The sequence below is a fragment of the Nylanderia fulva genome, unplaced genomic scaffold, assembly GCF_048542155.1.
Source record: "Nylanderia fulva isolate GAGA-0341 unplaced genomic scaffold, ASM4854215v1 Scaffold293, whole genome shotgun sequence".
NCBI classification, from domain to species: domain Eukaryota; kingdom Metazoa; phylum Arthropoda; class Insecta; order Hymenoptera; family Formicidae; genus Nylanderia; species Nylanderia fulva.
In genome coordinates, this window is record NW_028190362.1 from 86,905 (window position 1) to 112,031 (window position 25,127).

The following is a 25,127-nucleotide window of genomic DNA, read 5'->3' on the forward strand; positions in this document are numbered from 1 at the left end:
ATCCACTATGTGTAGGACATCGAATCACAATATGTTTCCCGTCTATAGCACCAAGGCAGTAAGGGAAATTCCATAAGCTTTCGTATTCCTTTGTTATCTTTAACCATTCATTTTGAGTTTTAGACAGCTGAAAATAAATTGAAATAATATATGATTTTTAAATCGGCCAATAGAGCTAAGCGCGAAAATTAATTTTTCGGAATTGTATCTCTTAGTTTGAGATTACTAAATTCCATTGATTAATCAATCTTCGAACTTATCAACGGAAAAATAGATGAGAAAAATATTGCTCGAAAAGTCGCTGAAGCGGGACTTTTTTCATAAAATTGCAAATCCTTTACAAATAATTTTCGATTATACAGAACTATTCATTGCCAGACTACATCTTTATTAGTTGAATTATGTAAGTTGCATTACAGGGTATCAGATACATTTATTTACTTTTTTTAAAATTACTTCTCTATGCCAGAGGAGGGCTATCTAGCTACGCCCATGTGCGTGACGCTCTTTATCTAATAATTTTTTTTAATGATTGTATGCGTGTGTGCGTGCGTGTGCGTTTCATCGCAAAGCTCGACCGCTCGTCATTCTCAGTAGTTTTATTTCCTCTCTTGTACAGTCACATTGGTTCTTGTTCATTTTTCTCTTCCTTCAGAACGAGACGTCAAAGCCCAATATAGTGATACATTATATGTTTTATTTAATCTCTCATGATAATTAAAAATCAACCGGGTAACCGTCTACATTAACAGTGTTAGAATAAAATCAGATGAACAATTTAAAATTTTTAGAAAAAAAAAAAAAAGATAATTTGATTTTATTATATGTGTATATTATGCACTTAACTCATATTTTTTACATTCAATTAATACAGAAGTAAAAGTAGACAAAAATTTAATAATAGATTTTTTAATTAATGAAAATTAAAATTTATGTGAGAAATAATGAATGTACTAACAGATTTGACTGATTTTATTATTTAATTCTTCTAGTGTATCCTTTTGTGAAATAATGTTTGTAAAACATGTCGCGTTTTTGTGTTGTGGACTTTTTCTCCTTATCATTTCATCATCGAAATCTCAGCAAAATTACACCAACAACGAAGAGAAAAGTCATAATTTGACGGTACAATACAAGTATGTCAATAATACACAATACAATAAAATGAAATATGAATTTCGCACTATTTCTACGAATAACAATCACAAGGATGTTGATTCGATAATATATAAACTAAGAAGACATTCTGTTCACAATCATGAGGATGATGACAAAATACCGAAAATCTCTCAAACCAATTTTACAAATATCAATGATAAAAAAAACTTTACGTCACAGGAAGTTTACGAAAACTTGATTCAAAAGAATTATTCCATGTCGAATAAAGTGTTTGAAAATTCAAAAAAAGGTAGTAATGAAAGTAACATCGTCCCATTCGAAATGTGCCATAATATTACTTGCATTCTGCTCTGCTGTCCTCTTGGTAATAGCATGAAATGGGATGGCGTAGAATGCATTTCAGAAGAAATTAAATACATTTTTCCGAATGTGTACGAATACACGAACGATTCAATGCAGATTGAAAGTAAGAGAGTGGACGAATTCTTTTATTTAGCCGTCTACGATTCGTGCTTGGAAACAAAACGTTTCATGATACACGAGGGTTATCAGTACAATTATAAGATTTTTGCCAATGGTTCTATTTATTTATCTTATTATAATTTATTATTGAATTCATCATCATATTGTCTTGCCGGTTTCTTGAACAAGGGAAAAATGTTCGAAGTGATTTTTTGTTCACCTGAGAGCATCTTAAGCAATTATGCAAGAAAGTTATATGCCAGCCTGAAATTAGTGTGTCTATTATTTTTGGTGCCAATAATTTTAGTGTATTCCATATTGCCAGAACTTCGAAATGTATACGGTTTCATGTTGCGCAATTACAGCTTTGCTTCATCCGTCGCACTCATATTTGAAGCCGTGAAAACTCTACATTTCGTAGGAGAAATATACTCCGTCTGTATTACACTTGGTACAGTATATCTAACAATAAATTATATAAATAGATAAAATCAATGCAGCGTACATATTTGCCAAGCATAATTATTTATTAATATATTTGCATAATAATTTATCTTTTTAATAATTGAATTTGACTTAATAATTGAACACTTGTTAAAAATTTAATTATTAATAATGAATTAAATTAAAAGTTAATTATAACTATTATAATCTACGTTCGCTTTAATATATACAAGGTGTCCCATTTTATCTTAGATATATCTCGAAAAATATGAAGGAAACGGAAAAATGTTTTGAACGAAAGTTGTTTAGTTCGAAGAGGAACATAAGATGGTGCCACTGATTTGACCTTGAATAGTCCTGAATGTCACGTAAAGGTCACTTTCAATTTCTTTATTATAAATCCCTATTTTTTGCATATTCTTGTAGCTTATCTCAAAAGCTTTCCAAAACACTATTAAAAAGATAAGAAATATATTTTAATCGGCTCTCAATATTAATAATAATAATATAAATATGATATTTAAAAACGGCCAATAGAGCACAAGCGCGAAAAATTAATTCTTCGGAACTGTATCTCTTGGTTTGAGATTACTAAGTTCCATATATAAATTAATCTCAAACTTACATATGGAGAAATAGGCGAGAAAAATATAGGTCCGAGTAATGCTCTATCTGTTAAACTAAAAATTGTGCCTATTTTATGATGGATTGGGTGTACAAATTTCATAAAAACAAGTATTTTATTTGAATCGAACATTTTGATCCTAACATCAGACCATCTTCAGCAACTGTCAATACAAATAATTACAAATAAGTCCATATTTATCTCAAACTTAAAATTCAAATTGTAATAAAATATATGTACTAAAAGACTTGTGCTCGTGTATTTGATTGAGTCTTAATCTGCTGACATTGTGCATGCAAGATAGAATAAGACTGGTTAAAATGTAAATTGACTATGACTGCGAAGGTTATTTATACGCGGATCCTGCTGTATGCATCATGTATCTCATTACGCAACATATTCCAAGCGAATCATTGAAATATATAATTAAATATTACGAGTAATTTATGAGTTGCCAGTGAAATAAAAATATAAAATATGTTAATACACCGACCACAACTGGCAATGTTATTCTTTAGTTATTTATTCAAAATTCGGACAACGTTTCGACCTTAGTTCAGGTCCTTATCAAGTCTACAATCAAAAAGTAATAATTATAAATGTTGATAAATTATTAATAAAAAGCACATTTTTAAAAAATGATAAATAGCGTAAACCAATGTATATAAATTAATTAAATAAAAATCATACCTGCTAAGAAATAAATTGACACACTTCTACATAATAAAATTTACACTAAAATTCGTCCTACGTTTGTTGGACATTAACGTCGTGATATTAGAAAACGAATTAACTGTTAGTTCGTATATATTGTATATATATATATATATATATATATATACACACATATATATACATTATATATATATATATATATATATAATGTATAATTTTTAATAAATATGTTTAATGTTTATTAATTTTATAAATATGTATAATTATATAACGTTTAATATATATCATATTCAATAAATTTGTTTCACGTTTTACTGGATAAACGTGTTATATTTTCAATTTTCTTATATATTGTAAAAAAGAAAACTCGTATAGGACCGCGGAGCATAGACAATTGCATAATGTAAATAATCAGAATCCTTCATTTTCTGTATTTTCAGGATTTTCATCCTGAAGATAGAAATAAAGGACTCTAATTAGTTGATTCTCTTATGCATTATGCAAAAGTCTGTGCTCCGGTTCTATGGTTCCTATATTACTACAATAGGACGTTTTTTTTATGTCTTCTTGACGTCAATAAATCGTCAAATTGTGAAACCAAAAATCATTATATTGACTTTGTATCTCGTGAACGTAATTGTGACGTCAAAATGATGTCATTTTGACTGCCTTGTGTTCCTTGGGGAGTTCTATAGTACACAATCTCAAATTATGAATATGCACAATCTTATTCATGTTGCAGATGATACAAAAAATTTAGGTTGCAATTTAAGTCATATAAACTGTTTTTCATTTGAAAATTATTTAGGATTGTTGAAGCCATATATTCGGAAAACTGATAAACCTCTAGCGCAAGTATACCGTTGATTAAGTGAAAGAAATAAATTAAATTAGCCTTCTATTCCTCTTTTTATTGAAATTTAAAAATAAAAAAAATTAATGAATAACAAAATACTTATTTTAAAATTAAAAATAAATGGAAAATTTATCATTAGTTACAATTATCCAAATAATACAGTATTATTAAAAAAATGGCTCAATTTTTGAAATTAAACGAATTATATGGAATGAAAATAATAATCTTAAAAAAATAAAAATAAAAAGTTTTAATTAAAAAAATCAAAAGTATATATAAATATCTAACAAATTCTTGCGATTTACAAATGTATAAAATTCTCAAATCATCTTCATATATAAAAATTTATCTTGTAACCTTTATAAAACAAAAATACGCTGCGTAAACTCTTAAAAAATACGTTGTATTGTAAATTTAACGTATAAGACGGGCAACAAGAGCCAAATCGCGGATGACAATGCGTTGTTCTAACGAAACTAAATAATTTTTCGTTAGAATTAAATACCGGTGCACAAGGCACCAAATTTTTACTTGGACACGGCCAAGATTTTAAATATGAAATAATCTCATATTTTGAGATTTAATTTCAATACCCCTTTAACCCCCCTACGGAAAATAAATAAATGAATGCAAGAGAAAAATATAGATCCGAAAATCGCTGAATCGGGAATCGAAGACCTTTCGCTTGCCGGGCGACTGCTCTTCCAGCTGAGCTATTCAGATCCTTTCGATTCTATACTTTTCTCTGTTATATATATTAATGTTGGTAAACAAACGCATTTTTTAAGCCAGCGTGTATCAAATATAAGAGTTTCAACAAGGCTCTGTAATATAAATATAAATTTAACGTATAAGACGGGCAACAAGAGCCAAATCGCGGATGACAATGCGTTATCCCGATTCAGCGATTTTCCGATCTATATTTTTCTCTTGCATTCATTTATTTATTTTCCGTAGGGGGGTTAAAGGGGTATTGAAATTAAATCTCAAAATATGAGATTATTTCATATTTAAAATCTTGGCCGTGTCCAAGTAAAAATTTGGTGCCTTGTGCACCGGTATTTAATTCTAACGAAAAATTATTTAGTTTCGTTAGAACAACGCATTGTCATCCGCGATTTGGCTCTTGTTGCCCGTCTTATACGTTAAATTTATATTTATATTACAGAGCCTTGTTAAAACTCTTATATTTGATACACGCTGGCTTAAAAAATGTGTTTGTTTACCAACATTAATATATATAACAGAGAAAAGTATAGAATCGAAAGGATCTGAATAGCTCAGCTGGAAGAGCAGTCGCCCGGCAAGCGAAAGGTCTCGGGTTCGATTCCCGATTCAGCGATTTTCGGATCTATATTTTTCTCTTGCATTCATTTATTTATTTTCCGTAGGGGGGTTAAAGGGGTATTGAAATTAAATCTCAAAATATGAGATTATTTCATATTTAAAATCTTGGCCGTGTCCAAGTAAAAATTTGGTGCCTTGTGCACCGGTATTTAATTCTAACGAAAAATTATTTAGTTTCGTTAGAACAACGCATTGTCATCCGCGATTTGGCTCTTGTTGCCCGTCTTATACGTTAAATTTATATTTATATTACAGAGCCTTGTTAAAACTCTTATACGTTGTATTGTGTTTCAATTTGGAAGAAAAAATAAGCCAATAAGAAAATTTGTTTTAACTTTACTACATTAATAAAAATGATTTAAAACTATTATTATTCTTCATTATTTGAAAAATATTATGCAAAGTTGTTTAATAATGTTTTCTAATAAAGTTTATATTGTGTTTTATACAACAACTTTAAAAGTAATTAATGTTATTTTAATTTTATAACAATTTTATTTTTATATTCAATTTTTAATAAGTCTTATTAGTTTTTTATATTACTCTTATTTGCATTTAATATTTAAAAATAATGCAGAAAAAAAAAAGTATATATATATATTTCGAGTCAAAAATATATATGTATATATATGGTATATACGAGTATATATATAATATATATATATATATATATATATATATATATATATATATATATATATGGAGCATTCCACGTGAAAAGGGCTCACCTAAAAATAAACTTTTTAGGATTTTTTAAATAATCGTGGAGACTTGTTAGGGTACATATTGTATGAGGTTAAAGCAAAAAAAATAAGGATTATATGCCTCATATCCAAGATATCGAAGGTAGAATGTTTTAAGTAATTTTTCTTTCTTTGACATTTATAGCTAAAATTATAATATATATAGAATTTTTATAGACATGATTTTTTAGGATTTTTCCCGTACTTTCAGATGAAAAAGTTAATTTTAGTGAAAATTTTTTATTACCATAAAAAAAATCAATTTTTTAGTTTGAAGTAAATAAACGGAAAATTATATCCACTTTTAAAAATCTGGAAAAATTCTCAAAAATACTTCAATATATGTAGAATATGATGCCATAAAGGAAATTTTGGGATCGCAATTGGATCTACTCAAAAACAAATATTTTTTTCAAACAAAATAGGAGTTTCAGACAAATTTTAACTAAAAACTCAATGATGTCAAATTTTTAATTAATCTAATTATTTCATACTACATGAATAATATATTTTTAACAAACAGCTATAAAAAAATAATTTTGAAATTTTTTTTATATTTGTTTTTATTTTTTATATTTTTTATATTTTAACATTTTTTAAACTTATTATTTCTTCTTTTTTTTGGGAAATAAATCTTTTTTATCAAAACTAAATTCTTTTAAAATTAAATGATCGTTTGCAGGAATAATTGTATGATATTTTAAGGTACCTGGAATTGTTTTTGCTAAGGTAAATCTTGGCTCCAAAATCTTATTTAATTTATTATGGTTTGTTTTTGAACTGTATAAAATGGTTGTTTCCTTTAGATTATTTTTTGCCCACATGTATAATGCCTCAGCATTGAGAATTACACTTCCTTGCAAACTAGCTTTTTTTGCTAGTCGTTTTAAATTTCCACCAATACTATCACAGGAACTTTTCCCGTGTGCTGTGGCAAAGAAATGCCATTTTGCCGTGATACCAAAAAAATCGCGCGCATGGTAAAGCAAATTATGAAAGTTATATTTATTTTTATAATGTTGGCCGGCCCCATCTGTAAAATATATTATGTTGCATTTCTCGACAAGATCCTTCTGCAATTTGCCGTTTACGTTTTGTATATATAGTTTCTGGTTCCGAGTCATCGTTAGAACTCTGAGTAAATCTGACTGGAAGTTGACGCTTTCGCAGTTTGTCGTAATCAGTTTTTATGGAGTCAATAGATTGATCGTCGGCTAGTATAGCAGCTTTACAGAGCCAAGTTAAAAGTTTCTGGAAACACGAGAGAAGATTGTACTTTAATATCCGTTATTGAATCCAGTGCATAAAAATGACAGTTAGACTACTTACTGTAACTGTGCAAAAATTTAACTTTACATTCTTCCTAGTCTTCTTTTGCATCCACAAGTGACATGACTAGTTTCGTAGAGCATTTGGTTTTAGTGGGATACGTAACACTATCTTTACATTTATTCATCCATTTAGTTGCTACAACACATATGCCACTATCCGACCAAACAACAACTGAAAACTGTCAAAAACAAAGAAAATTAATGAAACAAAAGAACACTTTATTGTAAAGAATAGATATCAATAACACAGATTAATAGACAGATCGCCAAAGGTCTGGATGAAGGAGAGACCAGCATTTCTCACTGATTTCAGCGCCATATCGTAGTAGTGGTCAATGCAGTAACTATTAATACATTCCCAAGATAAGAGCGTCTCATGCTCATGAACTTGTCCGGCGGCATGTACGAGATTTATCTTTTCGTAGCGTTCGCGTATTTCGGAAAGGACAGAATTTTATGATGTTATAAATAAATAAATAAATAAAATATTAACCTGACCTATTATAAGTATTTTTTAATAAATGTTTCATTATTATTATCATCTAAGTCTAAGTCGTTTAATTAATTTTTAGTTTTTTAATAATTAATTTAATTTATTCTAATCATTTTAATATGTGAAAAATACTAATACGTATACGTTTTATAATGAATTAATATATTTCGAGAGTCGAATTATATATTTTTAATAATATAAAAGTGTTCAAAAATTATATTTGACTTTTAATTTTAATTATTTTAGCAAAGAGTTCCGAAATCTCTTACACACATAATAGGGATTTTGTTCATCCATATAATTCGCAATTAAGTATATATGTTAATTATTAATTTTAATAAAATACAAAATTAAAATTAAAGGTCAAATATAATTTTTGAACATAAATATATTTAATTCGTTATAAAACGTATACCCGTGATAGTATTTTTCTCGTACAAAAATAACTAGAATAAATTAAATTACTCATAAAAAAATAAAAAAATAATTAAATAATTTATATTATATATGATAATAATAAAACATTTTATAAAAAGACAGATTCAATAAATATAAGTATATATATAACATGTACTTATATTTATTGAATCTGTTTTTTAATAAAATGTTTTATAAGCTTAGAAAACTTGACTTTGACGTAACTAGCAAATTTTATTTAACAAAATTAAACAAATTATATACAGTAGGCCAACTGAACGAGCAAATAAATAAGGTGTAAAAATTTTTATTAATAGTTAAATAATTAAATTAACATTCCGTTACAGAATCGATATAAATTGTAAACGTTTCGACTGCACTACAGTCTTTATCAATACATAAAAGTTAAATATTAAAATACAAAGTTAAATGTTAAAAATACAAAGTTAGTTAAATATTAAAATATAAAATTGAAACGATTCTTCGCTGTTAACCAATAGATATGCAAGGCGATTGGTCTGAGATGCCAAGTTATGCGACATTTGAGCATGCTACGGATATAATACGCGAATTAAATCAATGTCAGAGAAAATTAAAAAATCTTTCAACTTACATTATCGTTTTAACAAGTCCTTTTCCCCGATATTTCAAGTGTGTGTTGCGAAGTCTGAATACCAAATGTCAAAATAGAGAGCGTGATGTATTTATTTATTACCAATGTTTTTTCTAAATTATGATTCAGCAAATTTTTTAAGTATGTCAAAATAACTACTGTCTAACAATTCGGTGTCTGTATTTAAATTAATTCCATTTTTCTGTTCTTTAATGTGGATCATTTCAGATATTAGTCTTTTATGGTAATTCTTTTCATGATCCATAATTTTAATATTGTCCCAGTCAAATGTATGTTGTTCGTTTAGAATGTGTTCCGTGATAACTGAATGTCTAGCAGAGTCTAATTTAATATTATTTTTATGTTCTTTAAGTCTCGTTCCTAACTGTCTTTTTGTCTGTCCGACATATGTGGCGTCACAATCGTTGCAATTCAATTTGTAAATAACGTTAGAATTCGTGGGGCAATTATTTTTGTCCTTTTGAACTTTTATGAAGTCATTCAATTTTTTAATGCAACGATATCCTACCACTACGTCAGGTCTTCTTATTGCTGAAGCAACTTTCTCAGATATTGATTCTATATATGGTATGACAAAATATTTAATGTTAGTATTAGTATTATTGGTATCTGTTATATTGTTATTATTAGGCTTGTTAAATTTCTTAGTTGAGAGATTTTTTAATCTGCGTTTTATTTCTGTGAAAATTAGATCAAGAGGATAACCGTTGGATAGCAAAATGTTAATAGCTTTCTCTATATTTTTTTTGTGAAATTGCGGATGTGATAGTAATAAAGCTCTATCTACCAAGTTATAAATTGTTCCTATTTTATGACAAATCGGATGATTTGAAAAAAATGAAAGTAATCTACCTGAGAATGTCTTTTTGTGATACCGATCTAAATAAATTTTATTATCTATTACTTTGATCATTATGTCTAAAAAGCTTATACAACGATTATCCTCTTTTTCCAATGTGAATTGTAATCTATCGTTATAATTGTTGAATTCGTTCAAAACATATGTAATATTGTCAGCGGAAGTGCATAAAATAATGTCGTCTACATAACGGAAATAGAAAGTCAGTTTCCGTAGATCTTGCATTAAACGGTATCAATAATAGATGGCATTTTATAGAGTCACACACAAAGATTCCCAAAAATGAATTCATAGGTATGATAAAATTTATATTAACTTCTACATTTTTCACTTTTAATAACATAACTTACAAACAAATTTATGGGACTCCTATGGGTTCCCCACTTTCTCCGATCATTGCCGATATAGTCATGCATGACTTGGAAACATTGGTAATTAGTAATTTAAATTGCGAAATGACTTTCTATTTCCGTTATGTAGACGACATTATTTTATGCACTTCCGCTGACAATATTACATATGTTTTGAACGAATTCAACAATTATAACGATAGACTACAATTCACATTGGAAAAAGAGGATAATCGTTGTATAAGCTTTTTAGACATAATGATCAAAGTAATAGATAATAAAATTTATTTAGATCGGTATCACAAAAAGACATTCTCAGGTAGATTACTTTCATTTTTTTCAAATCATCCGACTTGTCATAAAATAGGAACAATTTATAACTTGGTAGATAGAGCTTTATTACTATCACATCCGCAATTTCACAAAAAAAAATATAGAGAAAGCTATTAACATTTTGCTATCCAACGGTTATCCTCTTGATCTAATTTTCACAGAAATAAAACGCAGATTAAAAAATCTCTCAACTAAGAAATTTAACAAGCCTAATAATAACAATATAACAGATACCAATAATACTAATACTAACGTTAAATATTTTGTCATACCATATATAGAATCAATATCTGAGAAAGTTGTTTCAGCAATAAGAAGACCTGACGTAGTGGTAGGATATCGTTGCATTAAAAAATTGAATGACTTCATAAGAGTTCAAAAGGACAAAAATAATTGCCCCACGAATTCTAATGTTATTTATAAATTGAATTGCAACGATTGTGACGCCACATATGTCGGACAGACAAAAAGACAGCTAGGAACGAGACTTAAAGAACATAAAAATAATATTAAATTAGACTCTGCTAGACATTCGGTTATCACGGAACATTCTAAACGAACAACATACATTTGACTGGGACAATATTAAAATTATGGATCACGAAAAGAACTACCATAAAAGACTAATATCTGAAATGATCCACATTAAAGAACAGAAAAATGGAATTAATTTAAATACAGACACCGAATTGTTAGACAGTAGTTATTTTGACATACTTAAAAAATTTGCTGAATCATAATTTAGAAAAAACATTGGTAATAAATAAATACATCACGCTCTCTATTTTGACATTTGGTATTCAGACTTCGCAACACACACTTGAAATATCGGGGAAAAGGACTTGTTAAAACGATAATGTAAGTTGAAAGATTTTTTAATTTTCTCTGACATTGATTTAATTCGCGTATTATATCCGTAGCATGCTCAAATGTCGCATAACTTGGCATCTCAGACCAATCGCCTTGCATATCTATTGGTCAACAGCGAAGAATCGTTTCAATTTTATATTTTAATATTTAACTAACTTTGTATTTTTAACATTTAACTTTGTATTTTAATATTTAACTTTTATGTTTTGATAAAGACTGTAGTGCAGTCGAAACGTTTACAATTTATATCGATTCTGTAACGGAATGTTAATTTAATTATTTAACTATTAATAAAAATTTTTACACCTTATTTATTTGCTCGTTCAGTTGGCCTACTATATATAATTTGTTTAATTTTGTTAAATTATACGAGCCTTTCATTAATTAATTTTAATAAACGCTGGCCTTATAATGCGTGGGACTAATTACCCGTTTAAATACCATCGTTTTAATTCTAGTTTTATTTATAACTATTTTGGTCTAGAAACGTTAAAACATTTTAAATCTTGGCTAAATTTTAATTATGCGAGAATTAAAGCAATGTCGAAGTTGAAATTTTTAAGGGAATGTAAGAGATGTTGTTTGTTTCCCAACCATTTGCGTAATTTCTGTAACAATAAATTTGTTTTCCACCACTATAAATCAAAAAATAGGATGCGTGGTTTGTTGCATAATATCAGAACTGAAATTCTTAACATAGAGATATTTGATTTATATAGAACTTTAAACTCACTTAATAAAAAACGGTCAAGGCAATTCCAAATTCTCCAAAATCTTTTACCATCTTATATCTGGCAGGAGATTTTAAATCACCATTGCAACTCCTTTTCTTTGTTCAACCAAAAATTATATCTCATACACAAGAAAAAATTCCTATGGCTACGTAAATCGCATGAAACAGAGTACATTAAAAATATTGATCCTATCGAATTGAAAACAATATCATCGACAAATATTGTTGATAACACTGTTTCTGCCAACAGTTTTCGTTGTGCTACACATAACCCTTTACAACAAACTAACCAGAAATGGTTTATTAATTTAACTGATAAAAAAATTCCCCCCAATGTAACCAATCTATTACAATTGGGAGGTGAATTTAGTCTCCCAGTTAACTTAAATAAAAAAGTAGCTATACACGAATTCATCAAAGATATAGAAAGCAATTCTAATGGGATCAGAAATCTTACTTCGATTCGTAATGCTGCCATTCCACAATTTTCATTATTTTTAAACAATAACGACAAAAAAACGGACATACAAGAAAAATTATTTCACATGCATAAAGACACAATTAAATTCTGCAATCAAAATCCTAATATTTTATTTACTAGAGCAGATAAAGGCAGCATTACAGTCGCACTAGAAAAAGAATTTTATATAAAAAAAGTTGAGAGTCTCCTAGAAGACGATTCTACGTATACCATAGTTAAAAACAATCCATCAACAAAAATAGAAAAAGACCTCAATATTTGTTTAAAAAAATGGTTGAAAAAAGACTTCATCAACAAAAAAGAATATTATTATTTATTTTCAAGCGACTCTCTTCTTCCGAAAGCTTATGGGCTCCCCAAGATCCACAAGGAAAATATTCCTTTTAGATTAATAGTTTCCTTAATAAATACTTCTCTATATAATATTGCTTCTTTCTTTCATAAAATTTTAAAAGATAGCCTTCCTAGAGCGGACAGTTTTGTAAATAACAGTTTTGATATATGCAACATTCTATCAGGGAAAACAATACAAGATACCGACATAATAGCTTCATTGGACGTTGTTTCATTATTTACTAATGTTTCCGTAGATCTTGCATTAAACGGTATCAATAATAGATGGCATTTTATAGAGTCACACACAAAGATTCCCAAAAATGAATTCATAGGAGTAGTATAGTGGGCACTATGGCCCGTCATAACAAACCCCCACCACCGACCCGTCTGGCGCCGAGTCTTATCTTATCTTTCCCCCACCACCGGCGTCTGGTTTTTCCGAGTGTGGGTGTAGGGGGAGAAAGTGTTGGGAAAAAAAAATGGCGACTGGCCCCGAAAGGTGGGGATGAGAATTTTTTTATTTTTTTATTTTTTCTGATTTCCTCTGGATTTGAACCTGGTTCCTTCGTGTTTCCGAGTAGGGTCCTAGTATGTTGAGCTAATCGAGATCTTACTAGTCTAAGGATTAGATGAGGTATTTAAGCTAAAGTTGCGTAGGGTACGGTATGGGGGTACGGGTATACGTATGGCAAGGATAGCTCGTCGAATCAAATGGTCGATATTGGACGGGGTGGGGTAAAAACAGTTAGGGTATACGTATGGCAAGGATAGCTCGTCGAATCAAATGGTCGATATTAGACGGGGTGGGGTAAAAACATTTTGACCAAGAAAAGCGTCATGCGGTCGACCGGGGATCGGTGGCAGGTAGTAACTGACAATGCCGTAGGGTAATAAAAAAAGAACACGCAAATATTTGTACTGGCGAGCATTCCGACTCGTGTCACGATAAAAAAATAATGCATCATCGTAGATTAGAAAGAATGCTTATTGTTGAAAAGATGTCGGATAAAATTTTATTTTAAAATAACTCGTTGCTTAATGAAGGTAAACAGAAACATGGATGTTGAGGAAATTTCTGGAAAGAGGAAGTGAAAGAAAATTGAACAATGGTTTTAAAAGTACAAATATGATTTATATTTAAAATATTTTTACAGAATAAAATTATTCACAAACATTTCAAGAAAATATTCGTCGAATAATTATTAAAATTTACGTTTTGATATAATTGTATGTACAATTTGTTCGAAATAAAGTGAAATTATTTCTAAAAATGTTATCTCAAAGTATACATCGAGAAATGTTAAATCTTTCAGTTGGGTACGTACATTACGTTCTATTTCCTTACTGTTACCTCTGATCGTGAGTTTCACGATACTGTTATTAATGCTACCGTTGACAGGAAGATTTAACTGTATTTCGTTAATTAAATATCGAGCACATTCGTTGACATTAGTTGAAATAAAATTTAGACGATTTAAATTAGCGTGCACACAATCAACTATATTTTCTACACCTTGAAAAGTCGTTCTCTGCATGACTATCGCAATGTTGTAAGTTTTACGTTTCTTCGCCTTCGGTCCGTTTTCGTTCGTATCCTCCACAGTCTCGGAAGAAAGATCTTCTTGCTCGTTTTCACGATATGTTATTAGTATGGCTCTAGCACCATAAGCGGTAGTGAAATTTACAATTATCTTGTTAAAGATGATCGAGCTCAAATTAATTTTATCACCGTTTAAGTAGCTCGACATCGTTTTCATGTTTTCTTGAAATTTTTACCACGATTCCATGTCGAAGCAAATCCCTACAGCTCCGTGAGATGTTAATTTAACAACAGGCAGAAAATCCAGTTCGACGTTGTCTTCCGTCATAAGACCCACTTGAATTTTCTTCGTGTAGGATGAATTCAATCCGTATGTTGTTGACAGCAACATACGTGGTTGTTGCTCGATTTTCTTAAGATTGTTCATGGTAGTTGCTACCGCGTAGAAAATCAAAGATATAATAATCAAAGACACGGAAAAATCGAAAAATCGAGAACTTTTTACTAACAAACTTTTTTACTAACGAACTTGAAAGTCCGGACGATGAAAGACGAGTGAGCGAAGATTTTCAAGAAAATTTATAAGAAGGAAGATAAAATAGAAAAGTGGTAGGGAGAAAATGTATGCGTAGATAAATAAAAATTATGAGGAAGGGATTTTTTAAACAATATAAATAATATAATTTTTAATGTGGAAGGGGAATTTTTTAAACAATAAAGCGATAAGGAGAAAATGCATGCGTAGTATAATAAAAATTATGTGGGAGGGGAATTTTGTAAACAATATAAACGATATAATTATTAATGTGGAAGGGAAATTTTTTAAACAATATAAATGATATAATTTTAAATCTGACTTCAGAGAAAATATAAAATTCCTATCGCTATCGAGAAAAGATACTTGAAAATTCCTCATCTTGATTTCTATAAACTTTTGTAAGTAAATAACGTCCTAGATTAAATATTTTTTGTATCTAAGTAAATATTACCATATATATATAAAACATGGGTAAAAATACACGGCTATGAGAAAAAAAGATAAAAAAAAAAAGATAAAAAAAGATAAAATAAAATCGAGAAAAGATACCTGAAAATTCCTCATCTTGATTTCTATAAACTTTTCGTAATTAAGTAAATATCGCCCTAGATTAAATATTTTCTGTATCTAAGTAAAGATTACCATATATATATATATATATATATATATAAAACATGGGTAAGAATACACCTCTATGAGAAAAAAGATAAAAAAGATAAAATAAATCGAAAAAGTTACCTGAAAATCCCCCATTTTGATTTCCATAAACGTATAAATACGGCTCTCGGAGTTAAGTTAGCTAGCTACATTTTTGAATTTCGTCTCTCACGTACTCACGTATTCGACGCAAGTGTACTATTAAATTTCAAATAATGAGTTTGAAAAAAGTAATTGAAATTTGTCTATCACTAGCGCAGAGTTTATGCGGAAAAAATTTTTCCAAGCATATATATGAATTAACATGCGCGAGTAAAGACAAATGCTTCAATATTTTTGGAAAATTCGCGGGGGAATGTCCCAACGCTGTGCTAGCGGTATTATTCCGACTAGGACATTTTAGTGTTTTTCGCGAATTAATGATTATCGCGGGTGAGGTGATCGAGTCGCGATACTATTTTGGTGGTGAGAAAGAAAACGACGCAGCAGGTCACATAGAATATCTCCTCCTACATTTTCATCGAGTTCTCCGGGGAGAAGATAATAATGGTAAGTTTTTATTTTTTTTTTACACTTAATTATAAATAAAAATTAATTAAAACTACCCCAATTATTTATTTAAATCGCTAAAACTTTAGCTTTCGTACGCCCTGTCGCACGCGTTACAGGAAACCGGTTGCGCGTACTAGAGAATCGCCCCGTATCACTTAGATTAAGGTTAAATAGAAGACGACGAGCGGATTCTTCGCCGGAGCCCGGACCTTCGCGTAAGTTTTTAACATCATAAATTATATCGCGCTGCTAGAAAACATTATATTAAACAGGAAATTTTTTAATAAAAATAATATATGTTCCAGGCCGTGCACGCATCGTGTTAACGCCTGAGCTGGAACATCCGGTTATTGATTTAGCCGAAAGTGATAACGACGCGGAAGAGGTGCGGGTTCGCGAAGTAAGTCCGTTCGATGAGGCGGCCATATTTACTCCGCTTGAAAGTAAGTAAGAAAAATACTACAGTGCTATATATCAACACAAAAGATTTTTTATTTATGTGAAATACTAATAATATATGACCGATGAATATTAGATGACGCGGCGAATGAAAACGTGGTCGTAGAGGAGCGAGAACTGGGGGAGGAAATCGACGAGGAAATAAACACGATTTCGGAAGATGAAGAGGAGCTGGAGGAGGAAGTGGAGGAGGAGGAGGAGGAAGAGGAAGATGAAGAGTTGGAAGAAGAAGAAATAGAGCAAACGGAAGATGAAGAAGAGTCGGAAAATCGAGAAGAACAAACGGGAGATGAAGAAGAAGTGGAAGATGAAAATAACAACGCCACGTTTTCTGTAGAAGAAGAAGAAGAAGAAGAAAATAGCGGGGCGATGGGCGAGGAAGGTAATAATTTCATATTTTATACTTAATCTTCTCCTACGTTTAAATTTTTTGTTTATTTTAATTAAAATAAAATTTTATTAGGAATTTCTTTCTCTCCTAACATCGCGCCCGAAATTTCATATTCACCGGAGTATTAACCTTCGCAGCGTGATACAAATACCCCGGTAAAAGAATATTGAAACGTAAGTGAACTTAACATAATTATTATTAATAACAACATTTTCACATTATTAATAAAAATTCAAACGTAAGAGAGTAATATTTTATTAAATATTTTATTTTGTTAATATAATTTTTATTTCTCACAGTGCAGAGTGGTGGGGGAAGGAACGTCAGAATACAACAAGAAGATTCCCAAACCCGCTCCGCTGAGGAAACTTCCGACGAAGAGCGACATTTAGAGGCTGCTAGTGGACAAGAGGAAGAAGAAGAAGAAGCGGAGGAAGAAATAGCAAATCAAGAGCCTGGTGGTAATTTTAGATATTTAATAATGTTGGCGGAAAACGTGCGTCGCTTTAGAACTTTTGGTGTAGAAGGACGGGAAATTAGTTTCCGTATTCGTCCGATACCCGAAGGAGCAAACGTGTATGAGTGGTTAGAAAATGCGTTTCGCGAACTTCACGAGTACGCGTTGCATTCGTGCGAACCGAGGGATTACGTCGGTATATCTTTCGATTCCGCAAGTTTAACCCGCGGCCCCGCAGGTATATCGTTCCGACCTTTGAGAGATTTGACTTACGAAAATATTTGGGAACTCGTAAGCTCGTTAGCGCAAAGTTGCGGAGGACACGATATAGCGCAAGAATTTAACATTCGGATTTTTAAAGTCACCCCTCCCATTGGTCGCGGCCGTAACAGGATTACGCACGATGTTATTGCTAAACGCTCGATTTTAACAATTTCCAATACCGATAATTTATGTCTTCCTCGCGCACTTGTATCGGCTCTAATTTTTAACGAGCGTGGAAATTTACGCACGGGAGAGTTACACGCGAAATGGAATGCGGTGAGAAGACAAAACTCGGTGTTACAGCGCGAGTTTGCGTTGCAACTTACGAGGAATGCCGGTGTCACGATTCCGGAGGAAGGGTGTGGAATTGATGAAATCGAGCGTTTTCAGCAATATCTCGCGAGCGAAAATGTCGCGATAATAATATATAACGACGATACTTTTGGTCGAGGGGGTAATCCGCTATTCGATGGAAACGCATTTCTAACCACTTTGCAGCGGGAAATAAAAACTCGTCTAAATTTATTATACAGTTTAAATAATAAACATTTCGATGTAATTTTAAATTTAAATGCAGCAGCAGGCGAGCAGGGATATTGTATCCCGTGTAATTTAAGTTACCGTTCCGATGTGAGAGAGCATCGATGCTCTAATAAATGTCCGCGATGTAACGGAGAGCCGCCGTGCGAGCAATCATTCGCGGATCGTATTAGGTGCGATAATTGTAGACGTGAATTTTTCAATCATGCCTGCTTGGAGCGTCATCGCGCGGTAAAATCATACGATGGTAAATCACGTCGGAGTGTTTGTGAAACTATACGATTTTGCGAAGATTGCGGACGTTTGATTCAAAGAAATAATCAACACGAATGCGACACGGCTTATTGCGCTACGTGTCGTTCTCTTCAACCTTTGAATCATCTTTGTTACATGCTTCCCCTTCGTCGGCATGGCGATAATCGTCCCGATCCGAGCACTTCCGAACACGCGTATGGAAATAGCGAACAACAACAGCGGAGAAACGACGACGACGACGATGACGCCGAAGGTTCGATTAATCAGACTCGCGAACGCGTAGAAAGCCGGGTCGCATTCGTGTTTTATGACTTTGAGACGAGGCAAGACGAAACGCTCCAAGGTAGCACAAATGTAAAAATTCACGTACCTACGCTCTGCGTCACTCAACAAATTTGCGAGGAGTGTGCAGAAATAGATGAAATGTCGGTGCGATGTCGCTGGTGTGGTATTCGCGAATTTATATTTTGTCGCAACCCTGTGCAGGAATTTGTAGATTTCGTAACGCGGCCGACAAAATATTTTAAACAAATAATTTGCATCGCGCATAACGCGAAATCATTCGACGCGCAATTTATTTTGAAATATATCGTGGAAAACCATGTCTTAGAGCCTCGAGTCATTTTAAACGGTACGAAAATAGTTGTATTAACGCTAGGTCATACGAAATTTATCGATAGTATCAATTACATGCCGATGCGTTTATCCGAATTACCTAAAGCTTTTGGACTGACAGAAGGTACGAATAAAGGCATTTTTCCACATTTATTCAATACTATCGATAATCAGTCTTATGTCGGAGCGTTACCCGGTGTTCAATATTATTCACCCGATTCTATGCAGATGAAAGAACGCGAAAAATTTCTCGCGTGGCACTCCGAGATGACGCGCGCGAACTATGTGTTTGATTTTCAACGTGAAATATTGCTTTATTGTCGTAACGATGTAGATATCCTTAGACAAGCGTGTATGGCTTTTAGAAAAATATTCTTAGAGCGTGGAAACGTGTGTCCATTCGAGGAATGCACAACCATCGCCTCAACGTGTATGCGAGTATTTAGAAAAAACTTTTTACGCGAAAAAGAGATCGGTATCATTCCAATGGGGGGATACAGACATGCGAATATTCACTCGCGTAAAGCCCTGCAATGGTTGATATGGAAAGAGCGGGAGCTCGCTCATCATATTATCCATGGCGGTCGCGCTCGAGAATATCGATTACGCGATGGTACGCTAGTCGATGGATACTACGAGTCGGTAGAAAATAACGTAACGCAATATTACGTATTACAGTTTCACGGTTGTTTTTGGCATGGTTGTCCAAGATGTTTTCGGGTAAATCGCGATAGACTGCTTTCGACAGATCGTACAGATACATGTGATTCACGCTACGAACACACCGTTGCAACGACATTTCGTCTTCGTAAGCGCGGATATAGGGTGATTGAGAAATGGGAATGCGACTTTGATCGCGAGATGAATGAAAATGTCGAGATGCGCGAATATCTACATCGACATCAAATGATAGACGTCAAACCGCTCGATCCCCGAGACTCATTTTACGGCGGACGCACAGGAAATATCGTAACGCGATACGAGATCACGGGTACGGAAAAGATACGTTACGTGGATGTATGTTCTCTGTATCCGTTTGTGTTGAAGACCGGTGATTTTCCGATCGGTCATCCGACAATATACGTAGGTGAGGAATGCGAGGAATTAATCGGATTATCACCGGGATATAATTTCGATTCAGTCGAGGGGGTCGTGCGATGTAAAGTACTTCCTCCCCGCGATCTCTTTCATCCTGTATTACCCTATCGCGTGCAGGGTAAATTATTATTTGCGTTATGTCGTAGTTGCTGCGAAACATTTTCTCAGATTGCGTGTACTCACGAAGCTCACGAACGCGAATTCGAAGGTACATGGATATCGTGCGAATTACGAAAAGCAATCGAGAAAGGATATTTCGTGACAGGGGTTAGTGAGATTTGGCAATATAACATCACTCGTTACGAAACCGGTACGCGACAAGGGGGTCTATTTACGGAATACATCAATACATTTCTACAATTAAAGCAAGAAGCTAGCGGATGGCCGAGCAACTGTGTCGATAACGTTGCTAAAGAGCGTTACATCCGTGAGTATGAGGAAGTAGAAGGAATCGTTCTTGAAAAAGATAACATTGCACACAATTCCGGTTTACGCTCGGTGGCTAAATTATGCTTGAATTCTTTTTGGGGTAAATTTGGTCAACGTGCAAACTTGCCGAATACCGTGATTGTCAAAACACAAGAACGATTAATGAGTTTGCTCACTAGCCCTCAACATGAAATAACCGATATATTGCCTGTAAACGATGAGGTGATATATGTTTCGTTTCGACTACGAGAAGAGGCGATCGTACCTTCGCCTCTTACTAATGTTATAATAGCGGCTTACACGACGGCTCAAGCGCGATTAAAATTGTATGATTATTTAGAAAAATTAGACAAGCGCGTTTTATATTACGACACGGATTCCTGTATTTATGTAAGTCGCGGAGATCCGCAGGAATACGAACCGCATACGGGTAATTTTTTAGGCGACATGACGGATGAACTCGCTAGCTACGGACAAGGTAGTTACATCGAGTCGTTCGTATCCGGTGGTCCGAAATTTTACGCATATGTGGTCCGTACACCCGAAGGACTCACACGCGAAGTTTGCAAAGTAAAGGGTATAACCTTGAATTTTGAAAACTCGCGTTTAGTTAATTTTAATAGTATTAAAGATTTATTGTTGCGTAAAGAAAGAGAAGAAGAAGAAGAAGAAGAGGAGCGGGAAGAGAAAGCGCTCGGAGAACAGGTTGAAGAGGCGATTCCTGGGACATCGATAAATCTTCGTTTTAAAGCCATTCGGCGAACCGCATTTCACGATATAATAACGCGTGACGAAACAAAAATATGCAAGCCTGTGTTATTAAAACGAAGATTTATCAAAAATCGATATTCTCTTCCTTACGGTTATTTACCGAAACAATGACATTGCTCTCCTCTTCACACTCTTCTATCTTTGCGGAGATACGCGTGCGTTTTCCGCCACTTGCATAGAAATGCAAATATTATATAAAAGTGTAAATATTGTAAAAGTAAAATGTAATTCATCAAATATTATAAAATATTATACTTTATACTATATTTTATAAATCGGAGTTTTAAAATACCCGTAGTTTTAATTTTATTTTTATATTAGAAAGGATAAGGAATAGTTTAACTAAAGTTAGAAGATGTAGATATTAGTAATAAGAAAAAAATACTTTGTAAATATAAATACAAAAATTTATATTTTTAATAAAAAAATATTGTTCAGTAATAAAATTTATATATTTTAATAAAAAATATTGTTTCCCCATCCTAGTTTTAATAATAATAATTAACCTTTTAAGCGAAATCATTTTTATTTAGTGAAATATTAAATTTTTAACAAAATTTTTAATATAATTTTTTTTATCTGAAAAACTTTAACATAAAAATATTTAATTTTTAAAAAATTCTTGTTACGCACAATTTTTATATATTCAAATATATTCATGCCGAACTCACATACGTCCGCTATCGCAAGACATACACACCAACGAGAACATTTGATTAAAAGCTGATTGTGGGCAGCGCAACGTAGCGCTCGTCAGCTGATCGGTAGCGGTGCGCTAACCAGGCGCTCATCAGCTGATCGGTAGTTGCGAGCTAACCAGGCGCTCATCAGCTGATCGGCGCTCGTCAGCTGATCGGCGCTATTCGCTAGCACGAGCATGCGACCGCCGCGGGTTGGCCCCCGGTGCGCGAATAAGCTTTTTCCGCCGTAACTCATTTCATACTATGAGTAATATTAAAATTTAAATACACGGACGCTCTTTACGCTAATTTTTTGTTTTTAAGAACGCGCCGGATTAGACTTTCTTTCATTTACGAGATTGTACGTAAACGGTGAATATCGCGTTCATTTTGGGGAAATGGATGTACGCTGGAAACATCCTTGGACGTCGATCGTCTGCGGACCTACGGGATGTGGAAAAACGATTTTCGTGAAAACATTTCTTCGTTATTTGTCCGACGTGTCCGATACTCGATTCGAGAGAATTTTATTTTATTACGCCGAGTGGCAAGATGCCTATCAACGCCTGCAATGCGATGAAAATGAAAGAGAAGAGAAGAGTAGCGTAAGAAAAAAGAACGTATATGCAAATAGCGTTCCGATAAACTCGAAGAAAAATATAATCGAATTTCACGAGGGTTTACCGCGCCCGGAAGATTATTCTTACGATCCACTCACCCCGAAATTAGTGATAATCGACGATCTTATGAGAGAGTCGTCATCGTGCGATGTTATCGTAGATCTGTTTACTAAAGGAAGCCATCATAAGAATCTCAGTGTTATTCTCATTTCGCAAAATCTCTTCCATCAGGGACGCGGACAACGCGACATATCTCTCAATGCGAATTACATAGTAGTTTTCAAAAATCCACGCGATCGCGCGCAAATTCGGCATTTAGCGCGTCAAGTATATCCGGACGATCCTAAGTTTATGGAAGAAGCGTACTACGACGCTACCTCGAAGACTCACGGGTATTTATTGCTCGATTTAAAACAATCGACTCCAGATGAATATCGATTTCGGACGTGTATCTTTCCCAACGATAAGCTGCATTACGCGTACATTCCACGTAGATCGATCAAAAGAGGCGGAGGCGTATAAAAGGCTCGTATTCACACACGACTTGTCACTCGTGCAATTACACTGCGATGGTAAAAAAAGAAAAAAAATCGCAACCGGCATCATCGTCGTCGTCGAAGAATTCATCCGACGGCGCGGTAAAAATCGCTAGACGATCTATCGGCGAAAGAAACACGAATCTTTTGAAAACTTTATGTTATCTGAAAAAAAATCAAAGAACAGCGTTTTTACGTTCCGTCGATAATAATCTCATTAAGTGTATTCAAGAGTGCGTTTTCAATACTCTTAAAGGTAACGTACCGCTTGCGAGTAGTGAAAAGAAACGCCTTGCTAGACATAAATCGATCCTACGTCGTATTGCTGCGAAAAAAGATAATTTGAAAGTTAAGAGAAAACTATTGGTGCAACGCGGCGGATTCTTACCCTATCTTATTGCTCCTATACTCGGAGCTATATTATCCCGGATCATTGGAGATTAAAAAAGGGACGCTATTCTGTGTATATTTGTTGCGTCAAATGTGAAAAAGATAAAATATTTACAATTCAATAATGGAAAGAGCAAAAAAAATGGTTTTAATTTCGTCGGAAAATCTCGAAAGACTGCAGCGACAACCGGAAATTTCCTCTAACGCGACGGCCGATAATTCATCGAATAAAATTACCGAGATATCGAATGTGGAAAATGATACTAATAATTCCGTACGGACCCCGGGAACTCCTTTGTCACGGCTCGATGCAGAGATGTGGCGTATTCTGAATCTCACACCTCAGGTCAGCGAGGACGAAAGATGGAAAATGTATAAGGAGGTACTTCAGCGTTATCTTCAATTTATTCGTGCTGCGAGAAAACGTTTACGCAAAAACGTGCACGCCAGCGATGAACGCGATGGAGAACAGGACGAAGACACGAAAGAGCAAGAGGATGATAACTTCGATGATGACGATGAACTTATGGAAACGCAAACTTTAATTACCAGCGACGGTAACATTAGCGCCGCTAGTAGTAGTAGTTTCGAGAAAAAACGCGCTCAATCAGCGGAAATGATACAAAAAATACTTAATAGTGTTCCGAAAAGTTATCGTAGTAAAGCACGCTTGATAATGAAGCAACTGCTCCTTACTCCGTCATCTAAGATTAACTGGAATAGACAAGGGCTCGTAACTATAGACGGCGACATTGTGGAGGGTTCGAATATCGCGGAACTTATAAACGATGCGGTACGCGAGAGAAAAACGGTAGAAGCAACCGGAAGAAATCAGTTTGCTCGATTACTACGTGACATAGGTACGTCACCGCGTCTCATAGGAAATCAAAAGTTATTAAAAGTAGGCACGCGATCTCGCTATATTACTACCGCGTTACCTCGCGGATCCTCCACTCCGATCACACGTTCAAAATCGCACAGTCACAGGTTAGACGAAGCATGTGAAACCGAAGGAGATACGCAATTTATATCCGCCGACGAAGAAGGTGACGACGACGACGGTGACGACGATAGAACATTACCATATAACGTAGTTTCTCCGTCAAAGAGAAGAAGAGGTTTACTCGATTGGATAAATCTCAATTGATGGAATTCGAAAAATTGTATTACGACCCCTCGCATTATGCAGGCTACTCTGCGGTGGACAATTTATCGCGAGCCGTTAAA

General features: G+C 33.2%; 3 protein-coding genes and 1 pseudogene across 3 annotated transcripts; 3 read left to right on the forward strand and 1 right to left on the reverse strand.

Annotated features, from left to right (window-relative positions):
• Positions 1-7,224: 7,224 nt before the first annotated feature.
• On the reverse strand, positions 7,225-7,880 carry LOC146722640 (uncharacterized; annotated as a pseudogene).
• Positions 7,881-11,912: 4,032 nt separating this feature from the next.
• LOC146722641 (uncharacterized) lies at positions 11,913-17,610 on the forward strand. The gene is made up of 6 exons (XM_085484133.1): positions 11,913-16,392; positions 16,482-16,610; positions 16,701-16,838; positions 16,931-17,236; positions 17,318-17,418; positions 17,545-17,610. Exons 1-5 carry the CDS (start codon positions 16,059-16,061, stop codon positions 17,371-17,373), a joined length of 963 nt encoding a protein of 320 aa, XP_085340259.1. The 5' UTR covers positions 11,913-16,058; the 3' UTR covers positions 17,374-17,418; positions 17,545-17,610.
• Positions 17,611-18,896: 1,286 nt separating this feature from the next.
• Positions 18,897-22,693, forward strand: LOC146722642 (uncharacterized). The gene is made up of 3 exons (XM_085484130.1): positions 18,897-19,209; positions 19,420-21,473; positions 22,679-22,693. The coding sequence occupies exons 1-3, from the start codon at positions 18,897-18,899 to the stop codon at positions 22,691-22,693; spliced, it is 2,382 nt and encodes a 793-aa protein (XP_085340256.1).
• On the forward strand, positions 22,326-23,496 carry LOC146722643 (uncharacterized). Its single transcript, XM_085484134.1, has one exon. It carries the CDS (start codon positions 22,753-22,755, stop codon positions 23,494-23,496), a length of 744 nt encoding a protein of 247 aa, XP_085340260.1. The 5' UTR covers positions 22,326-22,752.
• The last annotated feature ends 1,631 nt before the right edge of the window (positions 23,497-25,127 follow it).

Bases quoted from the DNA above. Each gene is read 5' to 3' on its own strand.
- LOC146722643 (XM_085484134.1), top strand. From the start codon at position 22,753: ATGGATGTACGCTGGAAACATCCTTGGACGTCGATCGTCTGCGGACCT.
- LOC146722642 (XM_085484130.1), top strand. From the start codon at position 18,897: ATGCTTCCCCTTCGTCGGCATGGCGATAATCGTCCCGATCCGAGCACT. The intron at 19,210-19,419 runs GTATTCGCGAAT...TATTAACGCTAG, and splicing joins GGTGCGATGTCGCTGGTGTG to GTCATACGAAATTTATCGAT.
- LOC146722641 (XM_085484133.1), top strand. From the start codon at position 16,059: ATGAGTTTGAAAAAAGTAATTGAAATTTGTCTATCACTAGCGCAGAGT. The intron at 16,393-16,481 runs GTAAGTTTTTAT...CTAAAACTTTAG, and splicing joins CCGGGGAGAAGATAATAATG to CTTTCGTACGCCCTGTCGCA. The intron at 17,237-17,317 runs GTAATAATTTCA...AAATTTTATTAG, and splicing joins CGGGGCGATGGGCGAGGAAG to GAATTTCTTTCTCTCCTAAC.